The sequence below is a fragment of the Saccopteryx bilineata genome, chromosome 2 (genome assembly GCF_036850765.1).
Source record: "Saccopteryx bilineata isolate mSacBil1 chromosome 2, mSacBil1_pri_phased_curated, whole genome shotgun sequence".
Lineage (NCBI taxonomy): Eukaryota > Metazoa > Chordata > Mammalia > Chiroptera > Emballonuridae > Saccopteryx > Saccopteryx bilineata.
Window position 1 is genome coordinate 376,676,516 of NC_089491.1, and position 23,421 is coordinate 376,699,936.

A 23,421-nucleotide genomic window follows, 5' to 3' on the forward strand; every position below is an offset into this window, starting at 1 on the left:
GCTCCTGTTGAAGGCCCTTACCCCACCCCCACCCCCACTGGACTCTGAAACCCAGGGCACTCTGATTTCTGGGACACGTCGGGGAAGAGCCCCTGTGAGAACCGCTGTGGGCAGGATTCAGTGGAAGCCCACCCCTGGCCTGTCCTTCTGAGAATGCCGCTAAGACCAGATCCCCACCCCACCATCCTGGGAGAGACCAGCTTTGGGTTTGGGAAGTCAGGCCCAACCCCTAGCCTTTGGGAGATTTATTTCTGGGAGGTGCAGGGTTGGGAGGGGAGTTTGAAATACGGCCATAGACTATGAATATCCCTTTAAGAGATCACCCACACATGGGCTGTTTTATTGCTTTATAAAACGTCTCACCTTTAAATGCCCCTTTCTAAAACTAGGTTCAAGTGTGATATTCTACAGACAAACATACAATGTGTATGTTCTCAGAAATGTGTCCTTGTTGAGTATAGCAAATAAAATATACCAGGGGAGTTCCAAGGGCCTTGGTGGCCTGTTGGTGCATGCAGGTCTTGTTTTTGTTGTAATTTTTAAAAAATTTTTTTACTTATTGATTTTACAGAGAGAGGAGGGGAGGGGGGAGTGAGAAGTATCAACTCAGTTGCTTCACTTTAGTTGTTCATTGATTGTGTCTCGTATGTGACTTGACTGGGCAAATCCGGGGTTTTGAACCAGTGACCTCAGCATTCCAGGTGGAAGTTTTACCCACTGAGTCACCACAGGTCAGCCTTTGTGGTAATTTTTGTACAGATTCCGTATGATCCGACATATGGTTCCCATCTTACTGACCTCGGCTCAGGTAGTAGATTCAGGCTCTAGGACTAATTTTTTAAATACAATTTTATCTTTAATTATTGATTCTAGAGAAAAAGGAAAGGAGAGAGAAACACTTATTTGTTCTTCCACTTATTTATGCATTTACTGGTTGATTTTTGTATGCGCCCTGACTTAGCTGATAGAACTCGCAACCTTGGTGTATCGCAACGATGCTCTAACCATCTGAACTATTTGACCAGGGCTGCAGGGCTATTTCTTTCCCAAAGCATGGAGGAGAGAGGAGCTGTCATTCTCCTCAGCCCTCCTCCTTCTCCGCAGGCCAGGACACTGGAGATCCTGAGGGCACCCCACCTGACCAAGATGACAAGTGAGACAAGGCCAAACACTGGTCTTTGGGGTCTACACCAGGTGCATCTGGGAGGTGGGCAGGTGCAGGCAGAAGCTGCATTCTGATCTGAAGTGAGTGGTGGGCTTATCATTGGAGGGGGCTTTCCCCTTGCTTTTGTGGGAGGACTCTCCTTTCAAGAGTCTACAGTGGGGGTATGAGCAGCCAATATTCACAGGGACTGAGTTGCAGGCACTGTTCCGGAGGCTCTGCCTGGGTCCCCTACACCCACCTACACTCCCACCTGCCGTTTTCCCATCACTGTACTCTTTGTATGAGTTTCCTATGGCTGCTGTGACAATCACCACTAACTTGATGACTTTAAACAACAGAAACTTATTCACTCACAGTTCTGGAGGTCAGAAGTCCAAAATCAGTTTCACTGGCCCAGACCAAGATGTCTGCTGGGCCACGATCCCTCTGGGGGCTCCAGGGACGGTGTAAAGCCAGTAGCCACGGCCACCATCACAGCTGCCTGGCCCATGCAGGTTCACATTGGATTTGGACAGATGGTAATAAAACAATGGAGCCAAGAACTGGTGGGCCACTCGCTTTAATCCTAGCTTGCACCCAGAGGGCTGCTTCTCCTCTCCTCCACGTGGCCTTTCTCTGCTCTCCTCTCTAATGCTAATTTCAGGAACTGAGAGAGAGCAAGCTTCCGGTCTGCCCCATTTTATATTGTAGAAGTCCAAACCTTTAATCCAATATACAAATAAGGAAGCCTCTGATACAAAGTCACTTACCTGAGGCATATGGGATTTCTCATGAGAATGTACCACAGCAGGGTAGGAAAGGCTTAGTCTTAAAACTAAGCCTTAGGCTATAATGTCTTTGCCAGTTTACAGCCTGTCTCCCACACCAAAAGTGAGCAAACATATATGTCATATTTAAAAACTTACTTGACCAACAGACGGTCCTTTTCTTGCCTCCACCCATGCCTTGTGGCTCTAGGCCAGAGGTCCCCAAACTATGGCCTGCGGCCACATGCGGCCCACTGAGGCCATTTATCTGGCCCCTGCCACACTTCTGGAAGGGGCACCTCTTTCATTGGTGGTCAGTGAGAGGAGCATAGTTCCCATTGAAATACTGGTCAGTTTGTTGATTTAAATTTACTTGTTCTTTACCTTATGACCCAGCAATCCCTCTACTGGGTATATACCCCAAAACCTCAGAAACATTGATACGTGAAGACACATGTAGCCCCATGTTCACTGCAGCACTGTTCACAGTGGCCAAGACATGGAAACAACCAAAAAGCCCTTCAATAGAAGACTGGATAAAGAAGATGTGGCACATATACACTATGGAATACTACTCAGCCATAAGAAATGATGACATCAGATCCTTTACAGCAAAATGGTGGGATCTTGATAACATTATAAGGAGTGAAATAAGTAAATCAGAAAAAAACAAGAACTACATGATTCCATACATTGGTGGAACATAAAAATGAGACTAAGAGACATGGACAAGAGTGTGGTGGTTACCAGGGGTGGGGGGAGGGAAGACATGGGAGGGAGGGAGGGAGAGAGTTAGGGGGAGGGGGAGGGGCACAGAGAACTAAATAGAGGGTGGTGGAGGACAATCTGACTTTGGGCGAGGGGTACGCAACATAATTTAATGACAAAATAACCTAGACATGTTTTCTTTGAATATATGTACCCTGATTTATTAATGTCATCCCATTACCATTAATAAAAATTTATTTTAAAAAAATAAATAAATTTACTTGTTCTTTATTCTGAATATTGTATTTGTTCCCGTTTTTGTTTTTTTACTTTAAAATAAGATATGTGCAGTGTGCATAGGGATTTGTTCATAGTTTTTTTTATAGTCCGGCCCTCCAACGGTCTGAGGGACAGTGAACTGGCCCCCTGTGTAAAAAGTTTGGGGACCCCTGCTCTAGGCATTCCTTGGCTTGTGGCTGCCTCATTTCGATCTCTGCTTCCTCCATCCTCATAAAACCTCCTCGTCCATGTGTCTAATCTCCCTCTGCCTTTCTCTTGTAAGGACACTGGTGATGGTATTTGGGACTCAGCGAGATAATCCAGGATCATCTCCCCATCTCAGGATACTTAGTTATACGTGCAAAGATTCCTTCTCCAAATAAGGTCACATTCACAGTTCCAGGGGGTTGATGTGGCCATCTTGGCTGGGGAAGGAGGGGCATGTTTTCAACCTACCATACTCTCCACTCTGACCATCTCTGTATTATCACTGGATTTCTCCTCTGCCCAATCCAACTTATGGCTGGTTCCTCTCACGGGCATTGATCCCTAATAAACATCTTGCTCCCAAAATTTCCCCTACTTCTGGAGAACACAACCTGTGACAGACATTTTCATTTTTACCAGAATGATGAGAGTGATGTAAATTTTTTTTTTTTTTTTTTTTTTTTTTTGGTGACAGAAAGGCAGAGAGAGAGACAGAGAGGGATAGACAGGGACAGACAGACAGGAACGGAGAGAGATGAGAAGCATCAATTATCAGTTTTTTGTTGCAACACCTTAGTTGTTCATTGATTACTTTCTCATATGTGCCTTGACCCCGGGGGGATCCAACTGAGCCAGTGATCCCTTGCTCAAGTCATCGACCTTGGACTTCAAACCAGCGACCTTTGGGCTCAAGCCAGCTACCATGGGGTCATCTTTATGATCCCACGCTCAAGCCGGCAACCCTGCACTCAAGCTGGTGAGCCCGCATTCAAGCCGGATGAACCCACACTCAAGTGGGTTCGAACCCACTCAGTGTTTCGAACCTGGGTCTTCTGCGTCCCAGTTCAACGGTCTATCCACTGCGCCACCACCTGGTCAGGCGAGAGTGACATGATTTTTGTGTCCTTTTTTTTTCTTACATGTCATCTTTGTGCAGGGGCCAGGCCAATCTATTCGGTATCATTCCAATTTTAGTATATGTGTTGCCGAAATGAGTACATTTTTTTGTGTCTTTTATATCTGCATTCCCCTATTGGGTTGCATAGTGTCCCCCAATATTCATGTTCACCTAGAACCCCAGGATGTGGCTTTATTTGAAAATAGTCATTGCAGATGTAATTAGTTAAGATGAGGTCACATTAGATTAGGGTGGGTCCTAAGTCCAAGGACTAGGGTCCTCTTTTAAAAAAATTATTTATTTATTCATTTTAGAGAGGAGAAAGAGTGAGAGAGAGAGAAAGGAGGAGGAGCAGGAAGCATCAACTCCCATATGTGCCTTGACCAGACAAGTGCAGGCTTTTGAACCAGCGACCTCAGCATTCCAGGTTGACACTTTATCCACTGCGCCACCACAGGTCAGGCCAAGGACTAGTGTCCTTATAAGAGAGACACAGAGGCCCTGGACGGTTGGTTCAGTGGTAGAGCGTCGGCCTGGCGTGCGGAAGTCCTGGGTTCGATTCCCAGCCAGGGCACATAGGAGAGGCGCCCATCTGCTTCTCCACCCCTCCTCCTCTCCTTCCTCTCTGTCTCTCTCTTCCCCTCCCGCAGCCAAGGCTCCAATGGAGCAAAAGATGGCCCGGGCGCTGGGGATGGCTCCTTGGCCTCTGCCCCAGGCGCTAGAGTGGCTCTGGTTGCGACAGAGCGACGCCCCAGATGGGCAGAGCATCGCCCCCTGATGGGCATGCCGGGTGGATCCCGGTCAGGCGCATGCAGGAGTCTGTCTGACTGCCTCCCCGTTTCCAACTTCAGAAAAATACAAAAAAAAAAAAAAAAAAGAGACACAGAGACATGCAGGGAGGACATGTGACAATGGAAACAGAGACAGGATGATACAGCTGCAAGTCAAGGACACCAAAGACAGCCTGCCGCCACCAGAAGCTGGCCGAGAGGCGTGGAACAGGCTCCCTCAAAGCCACTGGGATGACTCATCCTTGGTGACACCTCGATTTCAGACTTCTGGCCTCCAGAACTATGAAAGAATCTATTTCTGACAATTTGGAGCATGCATTTTGGGACAGTTTGTTACAGCGGCCCTGACTACACACGTTTCTAGTAAAGTTGAGCATCTTCTCATACATATGTTGGCCATTTGGGTTTCCTGTTCTCTGAAGGGATCCTTTTTCAATTTCAAAAAACCTCACTCCTCCATCTGTTGTCCTTCTAGTATGCACTGACTATAATAATATAAACGCATCTAGGGATTCCTGGACCGTTGGCACAACGCTCCAGTTTTCCAGGGATCTGCTGCCCACCGGTTGGGATCCCTCATCTATAGGATTAAATTTCCACCCTTTGCCATGGACCTGAGGGTTCTTCATGAGCTGCCCTGGCCAACCTCTTCAACCAAATATCTTTCCACGCTCCCCATAAACATCCCATGCTCCCATGGTAAACTTCCAAATAGCCATGCTCTCTCTCTCTTTTTTTTAATTCATTTTAGAGAGAGGGGGGAGAGAGAGAGAGAGAAAGAGAGAGAGAGAAGGGGGAGGAGCAGGAAGCATCAACTCCCATATGTGCCTTGACCAGGCAAGCCCAGGGTTTTGAACTGGCGACCTCAGTGTTCCAGGTTGACGCTTTATCCACTGCGCCACCACAGGTCAGGCCTACCATGCTCTCTCTTACCTTGCGCTTTACCCAAGTGATTCCCTCTCCCTAGAATGACACCCATCAGTTCTGTTCCTCTCCTGTCTTCTCTCCCTTCTGTCACTATTCATTCCCATCCTGCAAGACTCAGCTCAAGTGCTCCTTCTCCGGGAGCCTGATCTGATGGCTTGCTGTCCCCACCCCACGCCTTTATCCACAAGTTGAGTTGGATACTCTGGGTACTCCTCCTTTCTGTTCCCCTAACTCTTTGAGCACACCTCTTATTTGGTCCATATGGATTTTTATTTATTTATTTTTTACAGAGACAGTGAGTCAGAGAGAGGGATAGACAGGGACAGACAGACAGGAACGGAGAGAAATGAGAAGTATCAATCATTAGTTTTTCGTTGCGCGTTGCAACACCTTAGTTGTTCATTGATTGCTTTCTCATATGTGCCTTGACCGTGGGCCTTCAGCGGACCGAGTAACCCCTTGCTTGAGCTCAAGCTGGTGACCTCAGGGTCTCGAACCTGGGTCTTCTGCATCCCAGTCCAATGCTCTATCCACTGCGCCACTGCCTGGTCAGGCTGGTCCATATAGATTTTTAAAGCACTTATTAAGCATGAGCACAGTGCTAGGTTCTGGGTGGGTTGTCGTGGGATTTAGCCCTTCACACTTCAGACTGTCACTTTCTTTGAGGGCTGGAACTATGTTTTCATGTTAAGGCCCCCAGCACCTTGGAGAATAGTTCCTGGCAAAAAGAGGGTACCTAACATTGAAGTACATGAAAAAGGAGGTGGACAAGATGGGTGGTTTGGCAGTGGACCTGGTTTTCCTTCCCTTGGGAGAGCAGCAGACTCTCTACCTGCCATGATGAGGTGACGAAATACTGAAATGCAGCGGCAGCCTGAGGAGATGACATCTGAGACCCAATTCACAAGGCCGCCCAGGGAGGTAGTTTCCCCTAGAAGACTAACAAAGGCGAAAGCATGGGGGGGGTATGGCTGGCCAGGGTTTAGGGTGCAGTCAGTGACCCCAGAGCACGGCCCACTTGGCTGGCCCCTCATGGGCCGTCACTGGCTCGTGCTTCATGCACGAAGTCAACCAGCCCGATATCTTCACCGTGATTTCCTCCCTCTGGTTCCAAGCAGTTCAGGGGGATTGACTATGAGACCTGTGCTGTAGAGAGAGGGATAAGGAAAAGAACTGGGAACACAGCTCCGCCCCCCCCCCCAGACCAAGTGACTCAGGTCCCTGCGCACCACTAACTGCCCTCATGCACATGCCACACCCTCTTATTCCTTCCTTTACAAGCATCCGTTAGTCACCTCACATTGACTGTCAGGCGCCAGGCCAGGTGCAGGGGTTACAGGTCAACAAGCCTGTCCTCCCTGCCCACAAAGTGCCCACAGACTAGCTGGGGAGACAGACTGAAAAACACTACAGAGATTATACTGCAAATAGAAGAGGTCCAGCTGAAGCTGCTGAGTTCCTGGGGCTTCCGGCCCAGCAGGCAGATCATACACACACACACGCATGCACGCACGCACGCACGCACACACGCACATGCACGCACGCACACACGCACATGCACGTACAGTCAGTGTAGCTGCAAGCCAATCCACAGAAGACACGGACCATAAAGTAATAAACATATGGCAGATTAAAAAAATGGATTACTTGAATGTCAAGGGTAAGCCTTCTTTTTATGGATATCGCAGGAAGATAAGAAATGGGCGTTCTTGCCCAGGATGGGGCATGGTATGAAAGAATTTTGGAAAGGGGCAGGGACTGCAGGGAGTGGGTTCTGACTGCTGGGAACAACAACTGGGGAGAAAGTGGGAGTCAGGTCAAAGAGAAGGGAAGAAGAGACCTGGGGCCATAGTGACTGAGCTGAGGGAGGGGGCAGGGAGGGCTGCAGGGGAAGCCACGTCCCTGAGAACAAGAATGCAGGCTGGGGAGCCAGACAGGCCTGGGGTTGAATCCCAGCCCCACCAGCTGTATGACCTTGGACAAATTACTTAACAATCTAAGCTTTGGCTCCCTTGCCTTTAAAATCTGGCTAATAATAGTACCCACATTAAAAGATTGTTGGATCAAATTAGATAAGACTTGTAAAACATTTAGATCTACACTGGCCTGGGGCACACGGTTATCACTGAATAAGCAAACTGACAACAACAACCACAAAAAGATGGAAGTCAGCCTACCTGCATGGCACCCTGTGGGTGTGTGCTCTCCCGTCCAAAGCTGGCACGGGCTTACTGTGCCCTCCCACCTCCCTACATGTGCTCCTCTCCCTCAGGCAGTGTCCCACCTGCTAAATCAGTAGAGATGAGAGAGATTCACAGTCAGAAGCATCCTACTCCTGTCTCTGCCACTTTCCAGATGCTGGGAGCCCCAAACACCTCGATGCCCTGGACACCAGGTTCTCTATGGCCTTGGAAAGGGACAAATGGTGCAGAATGCTGTCCAAAGCCCACAGTTCTATGCTTTCTGGAGCAGCCACCCTGAGGCTAGCAGCAAAGTAGGACTGTCCTCAAACATCTTTCTGTTCCACATGAGTCACCCAGCGAGCTGAGGGTAAGGTAAAGTGCCAGTGGTCTCTTTCTCCACCAAGTCACCAGGGCTGGGCCTTCCAGGCTCACCCCACCCTGCTCTTCCCTGCCTGCTGATCCTAGGGGGAGAGATGCACCTTGAGGGTGGGGCAGGGCTATGCTTCTGGGATGTCCCAGGGAGCCAGGAACAAAGAGTTGGAGCCCAGAAAGTGTTTGTTTAATCACCGGGGAGCCCCAGCAATTCCTACAGCCTGAGTCAGGACTCAGACAGGAGCCAAATTCCCACGAGAGAGCCCTGAAGAGTCCCTTAGTTCTGCCCTATTAGCCATTTTCAGGAAAGTCTTTCAACTCATGCTATAATAATGATTAACGTTATACACAGGAGAGAGAGTTTATAAAGCATGAGAAACTATATTAAAGCATGTTGTAAATTGTAAAGAGTTACATTCATCTAGTCCGTTTATTTATTTAAGCACGTATACAGAAATACCCCGAGATAGTCAGGATGGTACTGTCTCTGTGTTGAAGAAACTGTGGCTGGCAGAGAGGTTATGGAAATGGTCCAAGATCAAGATCTCACTGGGCAAGAATCTAGATCTTGTCGCTGTTGTATCACACAATACAGTTTAATAAAAAATTTACTGAGCCCCAAGTGCGGTGTTGGGGCAGAGGCGGGGGTTGCTTAGAAAGAACCAGGCAGAGCCCTGGCCGGTTGGCTCAGTGGTAGAGCGTCAGCCTGGCGTGCAGAAGTCCTGGGTTCAATTCCCGGCCAGGGCACACAGGAGAGGTGCCCATCTGCTTCTCCACCCCTCCCCCTCTCCTTCCTCTCTGTCTCTCTCTTCCCCTCCTGCAGCCAAGGCTCCATTGGAGCAAAGTTGGCCCAGGCGCTGAGGATGGCTCTGTGGCCTCTGCCTCAGGCACTAGAGTGGCTCTGGTTGCAACAGAGCGACACCCCAGATGGGCGGAGCATCGCCCCCTGGTGGGCGTGCCGGGTGGATCCCGGTCGGGCGCATGCAGGAGTCTGTCTGACTGCCTCCCCATTTCCAACTTCAGAAAAATACAAAAAAAAAAAAAAAAAAAAAGAAAAGAAAGAAAGAAAGAACCAGGCAGAGCCTCCTGGAGGAGCTAACAACTTGGACTGAGAGGGGTGCCAAATGGCCCACCCAGACCTGTGAGATGCCAGGGAATCTGACCTTGCCCATTGTCACTCCTCACTCTACCTACTTCTTGCTGAATCTTATACCCTCCTCTAGCTTCAGCCACCACTAGGACACAGATCAGTCAGCTTGTGATTTTCCAAAGCTGTATCCCCAAACTGGCTTCTCTGAACTCTAGAGCCACAGACCCTACTGCCTCTAGCACACTGCCCACAGGGGTCTCCCAGCCCCACCGGCCCCCCCCAAGGGGGGGGAGTTTATAACTTCCTCAAGGGCAAAGCTGAGATGGCCTCTTCCCCAACAGCTGCTCAGCATCCTGCATCCCTGTGTCAGGTGGTGGCTCCCCTATCCAACCATTTAGGTGTCATCCTTGCTGCCCCCTTCCCCCAACACACAACCAATCAATTGCCAAGTCCTGCTTTTCTTCCTCTAACATTCTTTAATCCAGCCCTTCCCCTCCTCCTCACACCTCTCTCCCAGGTCAGGTCTTAACTTCTGAGTAATAGCCTCCTGACAGTTTTATCTCCTGTGTCGCCAGTCTTATCTATGAATCCATCCTTCTTGCAGCCAGTCTGTACAGGTCCTCCCCTGTCTCAAACCCTTAAAACCCTCCAATGGTTTCTCTCTGCAGGGCTGAAGTCCAATTTCTTTAATAAGTCTCTCTATGATATGACCCTTCAACCTTTACAGTCTCTTCTCTGGCCAACCCATGAATCATGCGGCTGGCTTCATGAGTGTGAGACATATGCAGTGCCCTTTTGAAATTCATATTTTTTTAGCAAGGGATCTGAATTTTCATTTTGCCCTTGACCTCCACCAACTATGGTGCCAGTCTTGCTGCCTGTTCCCTGCACTTCTCTCTCTCTCTCTCTCTTTAGTTAGTGAGAGGAGAGAGGCAGAGTCAGATTCCCTCATGCTCTCCAACCAGAATCTACCCGGCAAGCCCACTAGGAGGCGATGCTCTGCCCATCTGGGCCCCTTGCTCCATTGCAACTGGAGCCATTTTTTAGCACCTGAGGAGAAGGCCATGAAGCCATCCTCAGGGCCTGGGGCCAACTCGCTCCAATTGAGCCATGGCTGCAGGAGGGGAGGAGGAGAGAGAGAGAGGGAGAGAGGTGAAAAAGCAAATGGGCGCTTCCCTTGTGTGCCCTGGCCGGGACATCCATATGCCAGGCCAACGCTCTGAGCCAACTGGCCAGGGCCTACCTGCACCTCTCTTGCAGTGTGTAGCCTTCAGAGTTTTGTCTGTATAGTCTTCTTCACCCGGAACACCCCTTCCAAACAAAATCCTTCTTTCTGCAGCTCTTTCTTGAAGACTCAATTTAGGTGTTATGTTTGTGATGCCTCCCTTGAACTTCTTCCCTCTCTTTCCCTGCCCTAATCAACACGTAACAGGTGCTCAACACATGTCTATTAGGTAAACAGAATGGGAAGGCAAAGTGTGACAAGTGTTATAAGAAACCTAAACCTACGAGAAACGGTAAAACGACGAGAAAAGGTAAAAACGACGCAACGCGGGAAGAAGGCATTTCTACCGGCTTCCAGGGCGCCAACGTCGGCGCTAAGACCCTGCCTGCAGACGCTTTAATCCCTACACAGAAGGATCCGTGCGGTTGCGACCAGCTCTCGGGCGCCCCCTGCCGCGATCACGCCGCACTGAAAGGGTTCTTGGCGCCCCACCCCTGAGCCCGCCTCGCATCTCTCATTGGCTGTCTCTTGTTCTCCCGCCCCTCCCGGGATCAGCCATTCGGAACCTTGGAGTGGGTGGGGTTTACGGCCAGGGGTGGAGCGAGCGCCCGGATTGGCTCTGAAGAAAGAGACGACGTGGCGGGAGGAGGCCTGTTTGTGCCTATACTGAGGCACTGTCGCACTGGCCCTGGACTGGTGGTAGGCGGGGCGTGTTTAGGTCGTCGGCCGGAAGCAGAAGTGGAAGGAAGATGCAGGTGGGGAACAGGAACTGGGGAAAAGGGGGGCTACCCCGGGACCCCTGGACTGGGTTCCGTCCATCTGTCCCTAACCGTTTCCTCGGCCACTCTCCCGGGCGGGCGCAGCTCTCCCCGGTTCCTCGTTCTGATCCCGCAGGGTGGCGGTTGTGTCCATGAAATGCACGTGCGAGTGGCACGCCCCCTCCCCATGCTCATGCCCTTGTTTGTCGTGTTTCCCGCCAGGACCATCAGCACGTGCCCATCGACATCCAGACCAGCAAGCTGCTCGGTAGGACGGGACGTCCCGACCCCTAGCCCCCTGTCGCCAACAGCTGGGAGCCCTAACACCCCAAGGCCCCTATTAAATCTCTGACCACTAACCATCTTTTATGTCCCCATCTGTGTCCTGTGTCCTGGCCTGTTTCATTAACAGGAAGCGGAAGGAATTATACATAGGCTGTACCTGACCTCTGTTTTCTACTTTAACATTTATAACGTGTGTTGTCAAAATATCATGACACAGGTTAATGACTTACTTACTTTAAGGACAGTCATCACCTAAGTGTCAGACCTGAAATTGGGACTTAAGTATGTCAGGCTCCAATGTCTATACTTTGTGTATTAAGCCAGAAAAAAAACCCCAAAACTCTCCCTTTTTTTAAAAGCGTCCATCTTCCCTTGACTTTAGGAAGGAGAGGGACATAGATCCAGTTGGAAATAAAGGTCTTTTAGTGGCCAGGCCAATCCCTGTTTTCTGTTTAAGATCTACGTACCTCCTTCCAGTTCAGGGACAGGGAAGGACCTATTAATGCAGCCCCTCCAGGTCAAGTGCACAGCTCCTGGTTTTTAAATCCTCATTGGATTAATTGATTTGATGCTAGTTTTGTTTTTAAGAAGCTATCTGTTTGACTACCTCAGCCCTTTGCTTCTTGTTCTGTGACATCCACAGAATTTTTCTGCCTGAGAAATTTTAACGGAAGACAGCAGAGGGAGTATAATAATAAACAGTGTGGGGCCATAGTGTTTTTGACCCGTTGGCAGATTTATTACCCAGGTCGAGGTTCTGAATTTACCACTGTAGGCCATTTAATCAATCCTGTGCAGTGGCCATTTAATGGAGCCACTTTAGCTTTATTTCACATTTGTCCCAGCTCTTTAGCACATGTGTGCTCTTTGTGTGTAAACTTGTCATTGGTCATTAAAGGACCACAAGGACCAATAAAACAACAACCATTTATTGAGGGTTTACTCTATACCAGGTGCGTTTTTATAAAAATCAAGATCACTAAGATTTATTGAGTCCTTGCCAGGCACAGTGTTTAATGTTTTACTTACATTTTGCCTTATACTCAGCATCTTATTATCTCCCTTCTACATGTGGGAAAACAGGCACAGAGATTGCGAGACTTGCCCGAGAAAGTTGATAGAAGCCAGGACCATCTGACCCACAAAAACTGGCTCTTAGCTCTTTCCTGCTGAGGAAACATGCATGGCTCTCAGCCACCCATACCCCCTATGGAAAACATACATCTAGGCCCAGACTCCTGGAGGTCAGTCACATTGGTATGCACGTGTCCAGGATGGTACTTCACTGGTAAGAATAGCCCAGTGTTATCTAGTCTTCAGGGCGCTGTAGGTATTAGGGGCTTTGCAGTTGTTCATTCATCCAGTGCTTGGCATAATCATCTTGTATTTTCCATTGTCATGGTTAATCCCGGCCCTGAGGAAGTGGAAGTTGAACAGCATCCTCTGTCGGGAAAGTTATAATTAACCCTAGAAGCAAAAATATTATGGAGACTTTAGAGTGGTCAAAAGTGGCACTTTGATGTCGGTACCAATTTCAAGTTTTTCTTTATCCCTGTGTCGAGGCAATTGCTCTGTGAAGTCAGGTTGCCAAAGTCTGTTTAGCCCCAAGTATCCCCTTGGGCCTGTCTTTATTTCCGTCTTCCCATGACCCCACACCTTAACCACTGAGAATGCAACTTGACTGTCTTAGGGTATTTCACTTGAGTCAGTGACAACATTTTCATTATACAAATGGAATGCTGTGATTTGGGTGATTCTCACATAGACTGGCTGGTGGACAGAAGGCACTGCAGCCTGAAATGGCAGAGCCTGGTGTTGACGATCAGAGAGAAGATCAATGCTGCCATCCAGGACATGCCGGAAAGCGAAGAGATTGCCCAGCTGCTCTCTGGATCTTGTGAGTGCTTGGGGGCTACATTCCTGGAGCCCCCTCTTCCCGGAGTGGTGTCTATCAGCTGAGCTGCTCCTCTGTTGTTTAGCCACAGGGCTGATCCCTTGGGAAAGGGAGTTGTTGTGTGGGGTGTGGATGATGGTTTATGCTAACCCAAACCGAGAAAGGGGAGGGCTCTGCACGCTGAAATTACCGGCATATACGTTAGTCATCTGTGTGCACTGGCCAGGGTCCATGGGGAAGGTACTAAATTTATTTATTTATTTATTCAGTTTTTTAGAGAGGAGAGAGAGAGAGAGAAAGGGGGGAGGAGCAGAAAGCATCAACTCCCCCCATATGTGCCTTGACCAGGCAAGCCCAGGGTTTTGAACCGGTGACCTCAGTGTTTCAGGTCGACGCTTTATCCACTGCTCCACCACAGGTCAGGCAATACTGAAATTCTCAGTCTTTGCTCGTCCTTTCTTTCCAGACATTCACTACTTCCACTGCCTAAGAATCGTGGACCTTCTCAAAGGCACTGAAGCTTCCACAAAAAATATTTTTGGCCGGTACTCTTCACAGCGAATGAAGGCAAGTGTGGGCGAGGGTGGCAATGGGATCAGGAGCCCCTCCCGTCCCTGGGAGGATCCGATGGAGACGCCAACACGGAATGTTTCCTGAACTTTCCGTCCCCAGGGTTTATGCCCAAAGTAGCTCTTAGCCCAGGTTTACATTTCAGACCTGCTGCTTTGGGGATTGCTCCTTGGCGCCAGCGTTACAAAGGAGGCTAAGGGATTTGTGCTTGATGTAAGGCGGAGCCTGGGAGAGCTTCCCCTGGCCGGGACTGAGCTGGGATGGGGCTGCCGAGTGCTGTTGGCTCACTTCCTGTTTCTGTTTCTGTTCTTCCTCAGGACTGGCAGGAGATTGTAGCTCTGTATGAGAAGGACAACAGCTACCTGGGTAAAGTGGCCAGCCCACTCCCTCAGTTCTGAGACGAGGCTTCTGGGAGGCACAGGCCGCGTGTGGGGGAAGAGGCTGGGCTGTAGATGCTTGCAGGGTGGCAAAAAATACTCCCCAAAGAGTGTTGGGAGGAGGAAAAGGAGGAGAACCAGCAGGCCCCGGTGATTGCCGGGCCTGACCCAGCAGGTGTATGTGAGTTCTGTCCCACTGAAGTCTCGATAAGGTGTAGTGGGGAGCTCCACCCCCTCCGCACCCCCTGTTCTATATGAGGCGGAAGAGGCATGGATCATCCTTGGATCATAACAGGTGCCTGAGAGAGTAACTGAAGGGCTGATTGTAGTTTGGGTATGATTTCTAATAGTATAAACAATAATCTTAACAGTTACTATTTACCAAACACCTACTGAATACAAGGAATTATGTTTGGTGCTTTATATGGAGTCCCTCTTTAATCCTCACAGTAAATGTTCTTGCCCCTCTGGTACAGATGAGAATTGGATGAGAGAGGTTAAATGGCTGTCTCAGGTTCCACAGCTAGGAAGGGAGAAGCTGGGGGCCACCCCATGCTCTTGGCCTCCAAGCTGGGGTATATGTGTGCATGGCCTGGGGCATGCTTGCCTTATGGTGTGGGTGTCTGAGGTGAATTTCCTGGGGCCTTCTCAGTGGAACTCGCTAGCCTCCTGGTTCGGAACGTCAACTATGAGATCCCCTCGTTGAAGAAGCAGATCGCCAAGTGCCAGCAGCTGCAGCAGGAATACAGCCGCAAAGAGGAGGAGGGTCAGGCGGGGGCCGCCGAGATGCGGGAACAGTTCTACCACTCATGCAAGCAGTACGGCATCACGGTGAGGGAGGGTCTCCCTGGAGCTAGCCGTAGGGCATCACTGTGAGGGAGGGTCTCCCCGGAGCTAGCCGTAGGGCATCACGGTGAGGGAGGGTCTCCCCGGAGCTAGCCATACGGCATTACGGTGAGGGAGGGGTCTCCCTGGAGCTAGCAGTATGGCATCACGGTGAGGGAGGGTCTCCCTGGAGCTAGCCGAATGGCATCCCGGTGAGGGAGGGTCTCCCTGGTGCTAGCCGTACTGCATCACGGTGAGGGAGGGTCTCCCTGGAGCTAGCCGTACTGCATCACGGTGAGGGAGGGTCTCCCTGGAGCTAGCCCTACGGCATCACGGTGAGGGAGGGTCTCCCTGGAGCTAGCCGTAGGGCATCACGGTGAGGGAGGGTCTCCCTGGCGCTAGCCGTAGGGCATCACGGTGAGGGAGGGTCTCCCTGGTGCTAGCCTTACGGCATCACGGTGAGGGAGGGTCTCCCCGGTGCTAGCCGTAGGGCATCACGGTGAGGGAGGGTCTCCCCGGTGCTAGCCGTAGGGCATCACGGTGAGGGAGGGGTCTCCCTGGAGCTAGCCGTACGGCATCACGGTGAGGGAGGGTCTCCCTGGTGCTAGCCGTAGGCATCACGGTGAGGGAGGGTCTCCCTGGAGCTAGCCGTAGGGCATCACGGTGAGGGAGGGGTCTCCCTGGAGCTAGCCGTACGGCATCATGGTGAGGGAGGGTCTCCCTGGTGCTAGCCGTAGGCATCACGGCGAGGGAGGGGTCTCCCTGGTGCTAGCCGTAGGCATCACGGAGAGGGAGGGTCTCCCTGGAGCTAGCCGTAGGGCATCACGATGAGGGAGGGGTCTCCCTGGAGCTAGCCGTAGGGCATCACGGTGAGGGAGGGGTCTCCCTGGAGCTAGCCGTAGGGCATCACGGTGAGGGAGGGTCTCCCTGGAGCTAGCCCTACGGCATCACGGTGAGGGAGGGGTCTCCCTGGAGCTAGCCGTAGGGCATCACGGTGAGGGAGGGTCTCCCTGGAGCTAGCCGTACGGCATCACGGTGAGGGAGGGGTCTCCCTGGTGCTAGCCGTAGGGCATCACGGTGAGGGAGGGTCTCCCTGGAGCTAACCGTAAGGCATCACGGTGAGGGAGGGTCTCCCTGGAGCTAGCCGTACGGCATCACGGTGAGGGAGGGTCTCCCTGGAGCTAACCGTAAGGCATCACGGTGAGGGAGGGTCTCCCTGGAGCTAGCCATACGGCATCACGGTGAGGGAGGGTCTCCCTGGAGCTAACCGTAAGGCATCACGGTGAGGGAGGGTCTCCCTGGAGCTAGCCGTACGGCATCATGGTGAGGGAGGGGTCTCTCGCTAGAACTGGAGGCCCCTGGGGCCTGTCTGTCTGGGCCCAACACCTTTGCGTCTGGGAAAGGCTTCTTTCTCAGCCTGCTTGTGCCCTTTTTGAGCCAGTTTCTCTCCTGTCTCCAGTCTCTGTGTGTTTTCTTTAATCCCTTGGCCTCCGCTTCTCATCACTGTCTGAGCCCACCTCTCCCATCTCTAGGGAGACAGTGTCCGAAGAGAGCTGCTGTCCCTAGTGAAGGAGCTGCCAAGTCAGCTGGCCGAGATTGGGGCTGCAGCTCAGTCCTTGGGGGAAGCCATTGACCTGTACCAGGCCTGTGTGGGCTTCGTGTGTGAAAGGTAAACGGATTTCAGCTTCTGTCTAGCAGGGGAAACAGCTGCTCTGTTTTCCCTGGCTGTTCTCTTCTCCACTTCTATTTTTCCCTTATGACAGTTGAGTTTTATTTTATACACTTGAGCCCATGAGAGCTTTGCCCGTCTGAACTTATGGCCCAAGCCGAGCCCACTGTCGGCTTCAGGAGTGCGCAGCAGGAGGCAGGAGGGTCAGCTGTATGCTCTCTTGCAGCCCCGAAGAGCAGGTGTTGCCAATGCTGCGATTTGTGCAGAAGCGGGGAAACGCCACGGTGTACGAGTGGAGGACGGGGACAGAGCCCTCCGTGGTGGAGCGGCCACACCTCGAGGAGACTCCTGAGCAGGTGGAAGAAGATGCGGTAAGACAGGCTGAGGGAGAATCGCTTCCCCCACACACAACCCTACCCCTCACAGCCTGAATCAGAATCCCAAAGGAAGAAAGGGGGTTCCTGTGAGACAGACCAGGTGGGAGGGCCCAGAAGGCCCTGCTCCTTTATTTTTCTGGCCTTCTTGAGATCAGGGTACAGATGACTGCTGAAAAGTCTCAACAGACTGGTTGGCTTTGAACTAGGAACCCTGCAGTCCCACAAGCTCTGCGAGATGGGCTCTCTTTTGGGGCAGTCGGAGGCTACTGCGTCTAAGGATGTGCTAGCACTCCCTACAGAAGCGGCTGAGGCCTGGGGGAAGGCAGGCCCCTTGGCATCACCCACCTCCTGAGAGCTAACACTTTTTTTCTCCTAGATTGACTGGGGCGACTTTGGGGTCGAGGTGCCTTCCGAAGGGACTGACTCCGGCATCTCTGCCCAGGCCGCTGAAATTGACTGGGGCATCTCCCTGGAATCAGACTCGAAGGTTAGGCTGCCCTCATGGTCCGTCTCTGAGGACTTTCTGTGATACTGCTTCAGTGAGAAGAAAAGTATTGTCTGTGTCTTTAAAGGCATCACTCGAAGTCCAGAACTCTCAGACCAGGATGTAGTCTAGGGGGAGACAGTTTCCAAAATGGCGTGTCAGAGTTTTGACCTCTTTTCTTGTGTTTGGGGCAAGGTGTGGGGGTGTCGGCAGGTGGTCACTGGACAAAACAGGGGTGAGGGTGGCAACATTCCTGGGCCCACACTGCCACCTTTGCCACCTGCCTCAGGGCTGCATGTCCTTCCTACAGGTGAAATGTGCAGTCATGGTACTTACTGGGGGCTTTGGTTTTTTCTGGCTCCCTTTGCTGGGGACAATTTTGCCAACATTGTTGGGGTTCTCTGCTCTCCACCCAGGAAGCTGGGGGTGACGGGGTAGACTGGGGAGACACTGCTGCCTTGCAGATCACAGTGCTGGAAGCTGGAACCCAGGGTGAGTGCACCGTCTCCTGCCCAGAGGCCCCCGTGCCACTAGAAACAAAAGACAGAATGCATTGTTCAGATTGGGCTTCTCACACATGTAACTGTTTGCTGGAAACCTTCATGAGTGTACGAGTGCAAGCGGCCAGAGAGAGTCCTTAAAATTCAGCCTAGAAACTATTTTTTATTTATTTTTTGCAGCAAGTAAAGGAAGAATTTACTGGCGGTGCAGGAAGAAAGAGGAAGGGGGGCCTTGGAGACGGGTTCAGGGGGTGAGCTTAGGACGAGCTGCTGCTGCCCACTGCTCCCCTGGTTACAAGTCTCCTGGGTTCTCTGTCGCTCAGGAGAAAGAGAGGCAGGGAAAGCACACCTGGGAGGGAAGAAAAGGAGGGGGAAGGTGGGGATGAAACACTCAACTTTTTGGAGGCAAATGTAGGTCAGCTATTCTAGTGAGGGGATTCCAGGAGTGCTGATAGGTTCTGCAGTCTGACTCTTCTCTCCCCACCAGCTGAGAGGCTGCAGCAGTGGTGTGAGCCACTAGAGGGCAGTACAGGATGAAACTTTACCTCCCACTGCCCACCAGAGCAGAGGACTGGCCTTCCCACTCCCCACAGGCTGGGGGTTGGCAGTAGTGCCTAATTATGGCTGAGACACGGGAATGGGTAACCTTTCCCCCTTTGGTTGGAACAGGGACTGGCTTTAGTTCAGTGAGTCCATGTACATATTAACCCACCAGGGATTCTCAAACTTGGGGTTGGGACAAGGGTCTCCTTCTCTGGTCCTCAACCCCTTCGTCATTTCTCTCTCTCTCTTCCTGCAGCTCCGGAAGGAGTTGCTAGGGGCTCAGACGCCCTGACACTTCTTGAATACCCTGAGACCCGGAATCAGTTCATTGATGAGCTCATGGAGGTACCTTCATCCTCTGGGAGAGATGTGGGGATTGTTGGGCTGTGGAGCTTTATATCGGATGATCAGGACAGGCCTTGTTACAGAGGTGACCAGTAGATCAAGGCCTGCAGCCATGTGAAGAGAGCCAGGCCAAAAAGCTTTGTAGGCAGAGGGAACAATGGCGAAGGCCCTGAGATGGGAGGGAGTCTGCCCTGCACTTTTTTTTTTTTTTTTTTTTTTTTTTTTGTATTTTTCTGAAGCTGGAAACGGGGAGGCAGTCAGACAGACTCCCGCATGCGCCCGACCGGGATCTACCTGGCACGCCCACCAGGGGGCGACGCTCTGTCGCGACCAGAGCCACTCTAGCACCTGGGGCAGAGGCCAAGGAGCCATCCCCAGCGCCCGGGCCATCTTTTTGCTCCAATGGAGCCTCGGCTGCGGGAGGGGAAGAGAGAGACAGAGAGGAAGGAGAAGGGGAGGGGTGGAGAAGCAGATGGGCGCCTCTCCTGTGTGCCCTGGCCGGGAATCGAACCCGGGACTTCTGCACGCCAGGCCGACGCTCTACCGCTGAGCCAACCGGCCAGGGCCTGCCCTGCACTCTTGACGAACGAGGTGGCCAGTGTGCAGAGCCGGAGCTGGGGAGTGAAGGAGATCAGAGAAGCGAAGAGTCTGAACTCTGGCTTTTCCCCTGAATGAACTGAGAAGCTGTAGGAGGGCTTGCGCAGGTTTGGGGCCACGTGATCTCCTTTGTTTCAGTACCATCCCTATGGCTAAGGAGTAAGGAGCCAGTGCTCTTGGGCCTTCTTTGTGGAGCTGGGAAGCTGGGGGTCTGTCCCCTTCCCAGTGGTCTGCTGGGTGGGGAAGGTTTCATGAAAATTCTTGTCCTCACCAGTTCTGTCCTCTTTCTGCCCAGAGAGGTCCCTCCTAGCCTTCATGGGAGAGGACGATAAAAGGGATCAAGTTTCCCTGTCGAATAAGAGTGACAAGTTGTGTGGCTGGTTCTCAGATTCTTCGTAGCCCTTTCTTATTCCAGAGCTTCTCAAACTTGGATTCATATGCCTTGAGTCTCATTCCTCCCATGGAGAGAAAAGACCTTCACTGGCCGAGAGAGCTCTTTGAATCTGCATTTTTATTTTTATTTTTTTACAGAGAGAGAGAGTCAGAGAGAGGGATAGACAGGGACAGACAGACAGGAACAGAGAGATGAGAAGCATCAATCATTAGTTTTTCGTTGCGCATTGCGACACCTTAGTTGTTCATTGATTGCTTTCTCATACGTGCTTTGACCGCGGGCCTTCAGCAGACCGAGTAACCCCTTGCTCGAGCCAGTGACCTTGGGCTCAAGCTGGTGAGCTTTTGCTCAAACCAGATGAGCCCTTGCTTAAGCTGGCGACCTCGGGGTCTCGAACCTGGGTCTTCTGCATCCCAGTCCGACGCTCTATCCATTGCGCCACTGCCCGGTCAGGTGAATCTGCATTTTTAGTTACCTGATCCACAGGCTGGGAGGAAGCAGGGGGGTCTGGGCCCGAGATAGAAATGGGAGACCAAAGAGGGACAGTGGAAGCTGCCCCAAGCTCCCATGCTGTAGTTGGTGAGTTTCTAGCAATCAAAGTGTTCAGAGGAAAAACCCTGTCCTCATCCAGAGTCTAACCCGTATATCTCATTCTTCATTTTGAGTTCTCTTAGTTTGAATCAAATCCTCTTTGGTCCTCAGCTCGAGATCTTCTTGTCCCAGAGAGCAGTGGAGATGAGCGAGGAGGCGGACATCCTCTCGGTGAGCCAGTTCCAGCTGGCTCCGGCCATCCTGCAGGGCCAGACCAAAGAGAAGGTGGTCACCATGGTGTCAGTGCTGCAGGATCTGATTGGCCGGCTCACCAGTCTTCGAATGCAACACCTGTTTATGATCCTGGCCTCACCAAGGTCTGGTTTTTACCTTGACATTGTCAAGGCTGTTGGGGGACCTGATGCAGGTCCCTGTCATCTTTTTTTTTTTTTAATAGGGACAGAGAGTCAGAGAGAGGGATAGATAGGGATAGACAGACAGGAACAGAGAGAGATGAGAAGCATCAATCATCAGGTTTTTGTTGCGACACCTTAGATATTCATTGATTGCTTTCTCATATGTGCCTTGACCACGGGCCTTCAGCAGACCGAGTAACCCCTTGCTCGAGCCAGCGACCTTGGGTCCAAGCTGGTGAGCTTTGCTCAAACCAGATGAGCCCGTGCTCAAGCTGGCGACCTCAGGGTCTCGAACCTGGGTTTTTCCGTATTCCAGTTCGACACTCTATCCACTGAGTCATCGCCTGGTCAGGCTCCCTGCCATCTTGAGCAGCCCTGACCCCTGTATTCTCCATGACCCCTTAGACCTCACATCTGCCTTTTGTAACTGTGCCACCCCAACTGGGGACACAGATTCTCTGTGGGCAAGATGGGTGGTTTGATGTGTGCAGGCAGAACCCGCTCCCCAGGAGGACGGGAACCAGGGGTGGCATCCTTCCTCTAAAGAGCGGAAGGACGAGGCCCGTTGGGGTTCGGTGTCCCGAGCCACTCCTTTCCCAGCAGTTGAACAGGATGCTCGGGGTGCCAGCTCCACTGAGCACTTAACTGAGTGCCCTGCCCAGGTATGTGGACAGAGTGACTGAGCTCCTCCAGCAGAAGCTGAAGCAGTCCCAGCTGCTGGCTCTGAAGAAACAGCTGATGGTGCAGAAGCAGCAGGAAGCGCTTGAGGAGCAGGCCGCTCTGGAGCCCAAGCTGGACCTGCTGCTAGAGAAGACCAGGGAGCTGCAGAAGCTGGTAAGACAGGAGAGGGAGACGGGGGGGCAGTTTCTGCAGAACGAGGCCCCTCTGCTTCCTGCCCAGTTGGCATCACTGTCTTTTAGATCGAAGCTGACATTTCCAAGAGGTACAATGGGCGCCCTGTGAACCTGATGGGAAGCTCCCTGTGATGCCGTGCACACCCTTCTTGCGCGTCTTCTCGGCCTTCTGGACAATGCTGGGGTGGCCGGGCTGCTGCTGTGGGATCTTTCCCAGCAAGAGACCAGGCCGACTGGAGGATGGAAAGCCACATGCTAGAACCGCCGGCACCCAGATGGTAACCTTGGCACTCACTGTCCCCTCTGCAAGAAGCTGTCTTTATTGGCCTGTGGCTGGCGGCCTGAAACCACAGCTTTTGTTGCTTCTCGTTATCTAGTTGGACTTAATAAAAGAGGAAGAGACTCTGGCTTCATTCCTGACAGTTGCTGCTTCTCTGGGCCTGGGCCTGAGGCTGTGCCCCTGTTTGTATGGGAGTTTTGATCCCCGTGGGCTCCATGGAGGCCCAGATTAGGGACTTTCCCTCTTTTGGTGACAAAGAGGGCCCCAGTTAATACCTGCAAATGGTTCAGCAAGAGACTTGGGGGTAACTGGGTCAATTGGGGCCCTTTCTCAGCCAGGCCTAGGCTGCCCCACTCAGGCCAAAAGCCCAAGAGATGCAGTCAGGTGGGTGTCAGCCTGGCTGGAGCCAGCAAAGCTGTATTTTCCTTTTAATCACAGCTTACCTCCAGGCCGAGGGGAAACGCGGTTTGGGGAGGAAGGGTCTGATGAACAAGGTGGAGACAGGAGTTGTCACCTTCACTAGCTGCCTGTCCACTTCCTGCCTGTAACTGCCTGCTGTGTGATTGGGCAGAGCCCACCCCAGGATAGCACCCTCTCCCAAGCCACCTACCCATCTCCGTTTCCCAGGAAGGGTAGGGGTTGGGGGTGGCCGGCAATTCGATTTTAATTTCATAGCAGAGCAGTTGATTCATGGCTCTTTGTCGCTGGCGTTGACTCCCGTAATGACTTTCCATCAAAATGAAAAGTGGAGTGACACCACTCATTATTCCTGCTGCTTGTTATCTCAGTTCTGGGGAGGGCCGCCCCCTCCCTGCTGCCTTTCAGCCGTCCTGGACAGTGAGTGATGGCCCCTATTAATCACCGACCCCGCGGACTCCGGTGGACACACGCTATCCAAAGGAGAGAGAGATAAGGCAGCATGAACTGCTTGAAGCTGCTCCTATCAATTAATGTCAGCCCATCGCTTCCCCCCAATCTTTGCCCGTTCACCTCCTTTTGGGGGTATTGGGGGTTGAAATAAGTCTAGGAATTGGAAAACGATGGGTGTGGAATGTCGAGGTAAAACTGTCCTTGGAATGGAAGGGCGTAAAGGGACCTGAGAGGGCTGCGTCCTGCCCTCGGTCGCTGCGA

At 51.8% G+C, this 23,421-nt stretch overlaps 1 protein-coding gene and 1 non-coding gene across 2 annotated transcripts; one reads left to right on the top strand and one right to left on the bottom strand.

Moving 5' to 3' along the window:
- Positions 1-3,996: 3,996 nt before the first annotated feature.
- Positions 3,997-4,104, bottom strand: LOC136327359 (U6 spliceosomal RNA). Its single transcript, XR_010729602.1, has one exon. It is a non-coding gene; the product is annotated as a U6 spliceosomal RNA (small nuclear RNA).
- Positions 4,105-11,222: 7,118 nt separating this feature from the next.
- On the top strand, positions 11,223-22,430 carry CDK5RAP3 (CDK5 regulatory subunit associated protein 3). Its single transcript, XM_066263837.1, has 14 exons — positions 11,223-11,346; positions 11,572-11,617; positions 13,400-13,531; positions 13,995-14,095; positions 14,416-14,464; positions 15,128-15,306; positions 16,833-16,969; positions 17,196-17,340; positions 17,723-17,833; positions 18,247-18,322; positions 19,130-19,218; positions 20,912-21,117; positions 21,819-21,990; positions 22,077-22,430. Exons 1-14 carry the CDS (start codon positions 11,341-11,343, stop codon positions 22,140-22,142), a joined length of 1,515 nt encoding a protein of 504 aa, XP_066119934.1. The 5' UTR covers positions 11,223-11,340; the 3' UTR covers positions 22,143-22,430.
- Positions 22,431-23,421: the final 991 nt, after the last annotated feature.

What these genes read in the sequence shown, in the direction of transcription:
- CDK5RAP3 (XM_066263837.1), top strand. An exon ending in ACTCTTCACAGCGAATGAAG is followed by an intron (nt 14,096 to 14,415) that starts GCAAGTGTGGGC and finishes GTTCTTCCTCAG; the next exon opens with GACTGGCAGGAGATTGTAGC. An exon ending in TCATTGATGAGCTCATGGAG is followed by an intron (nt 19,219 to 20,911) that starts GTACCTTCATCC and finishes TTTGGTCCTCAG; the next exon opens with CTCGAGATCTTCTTGTCCCA.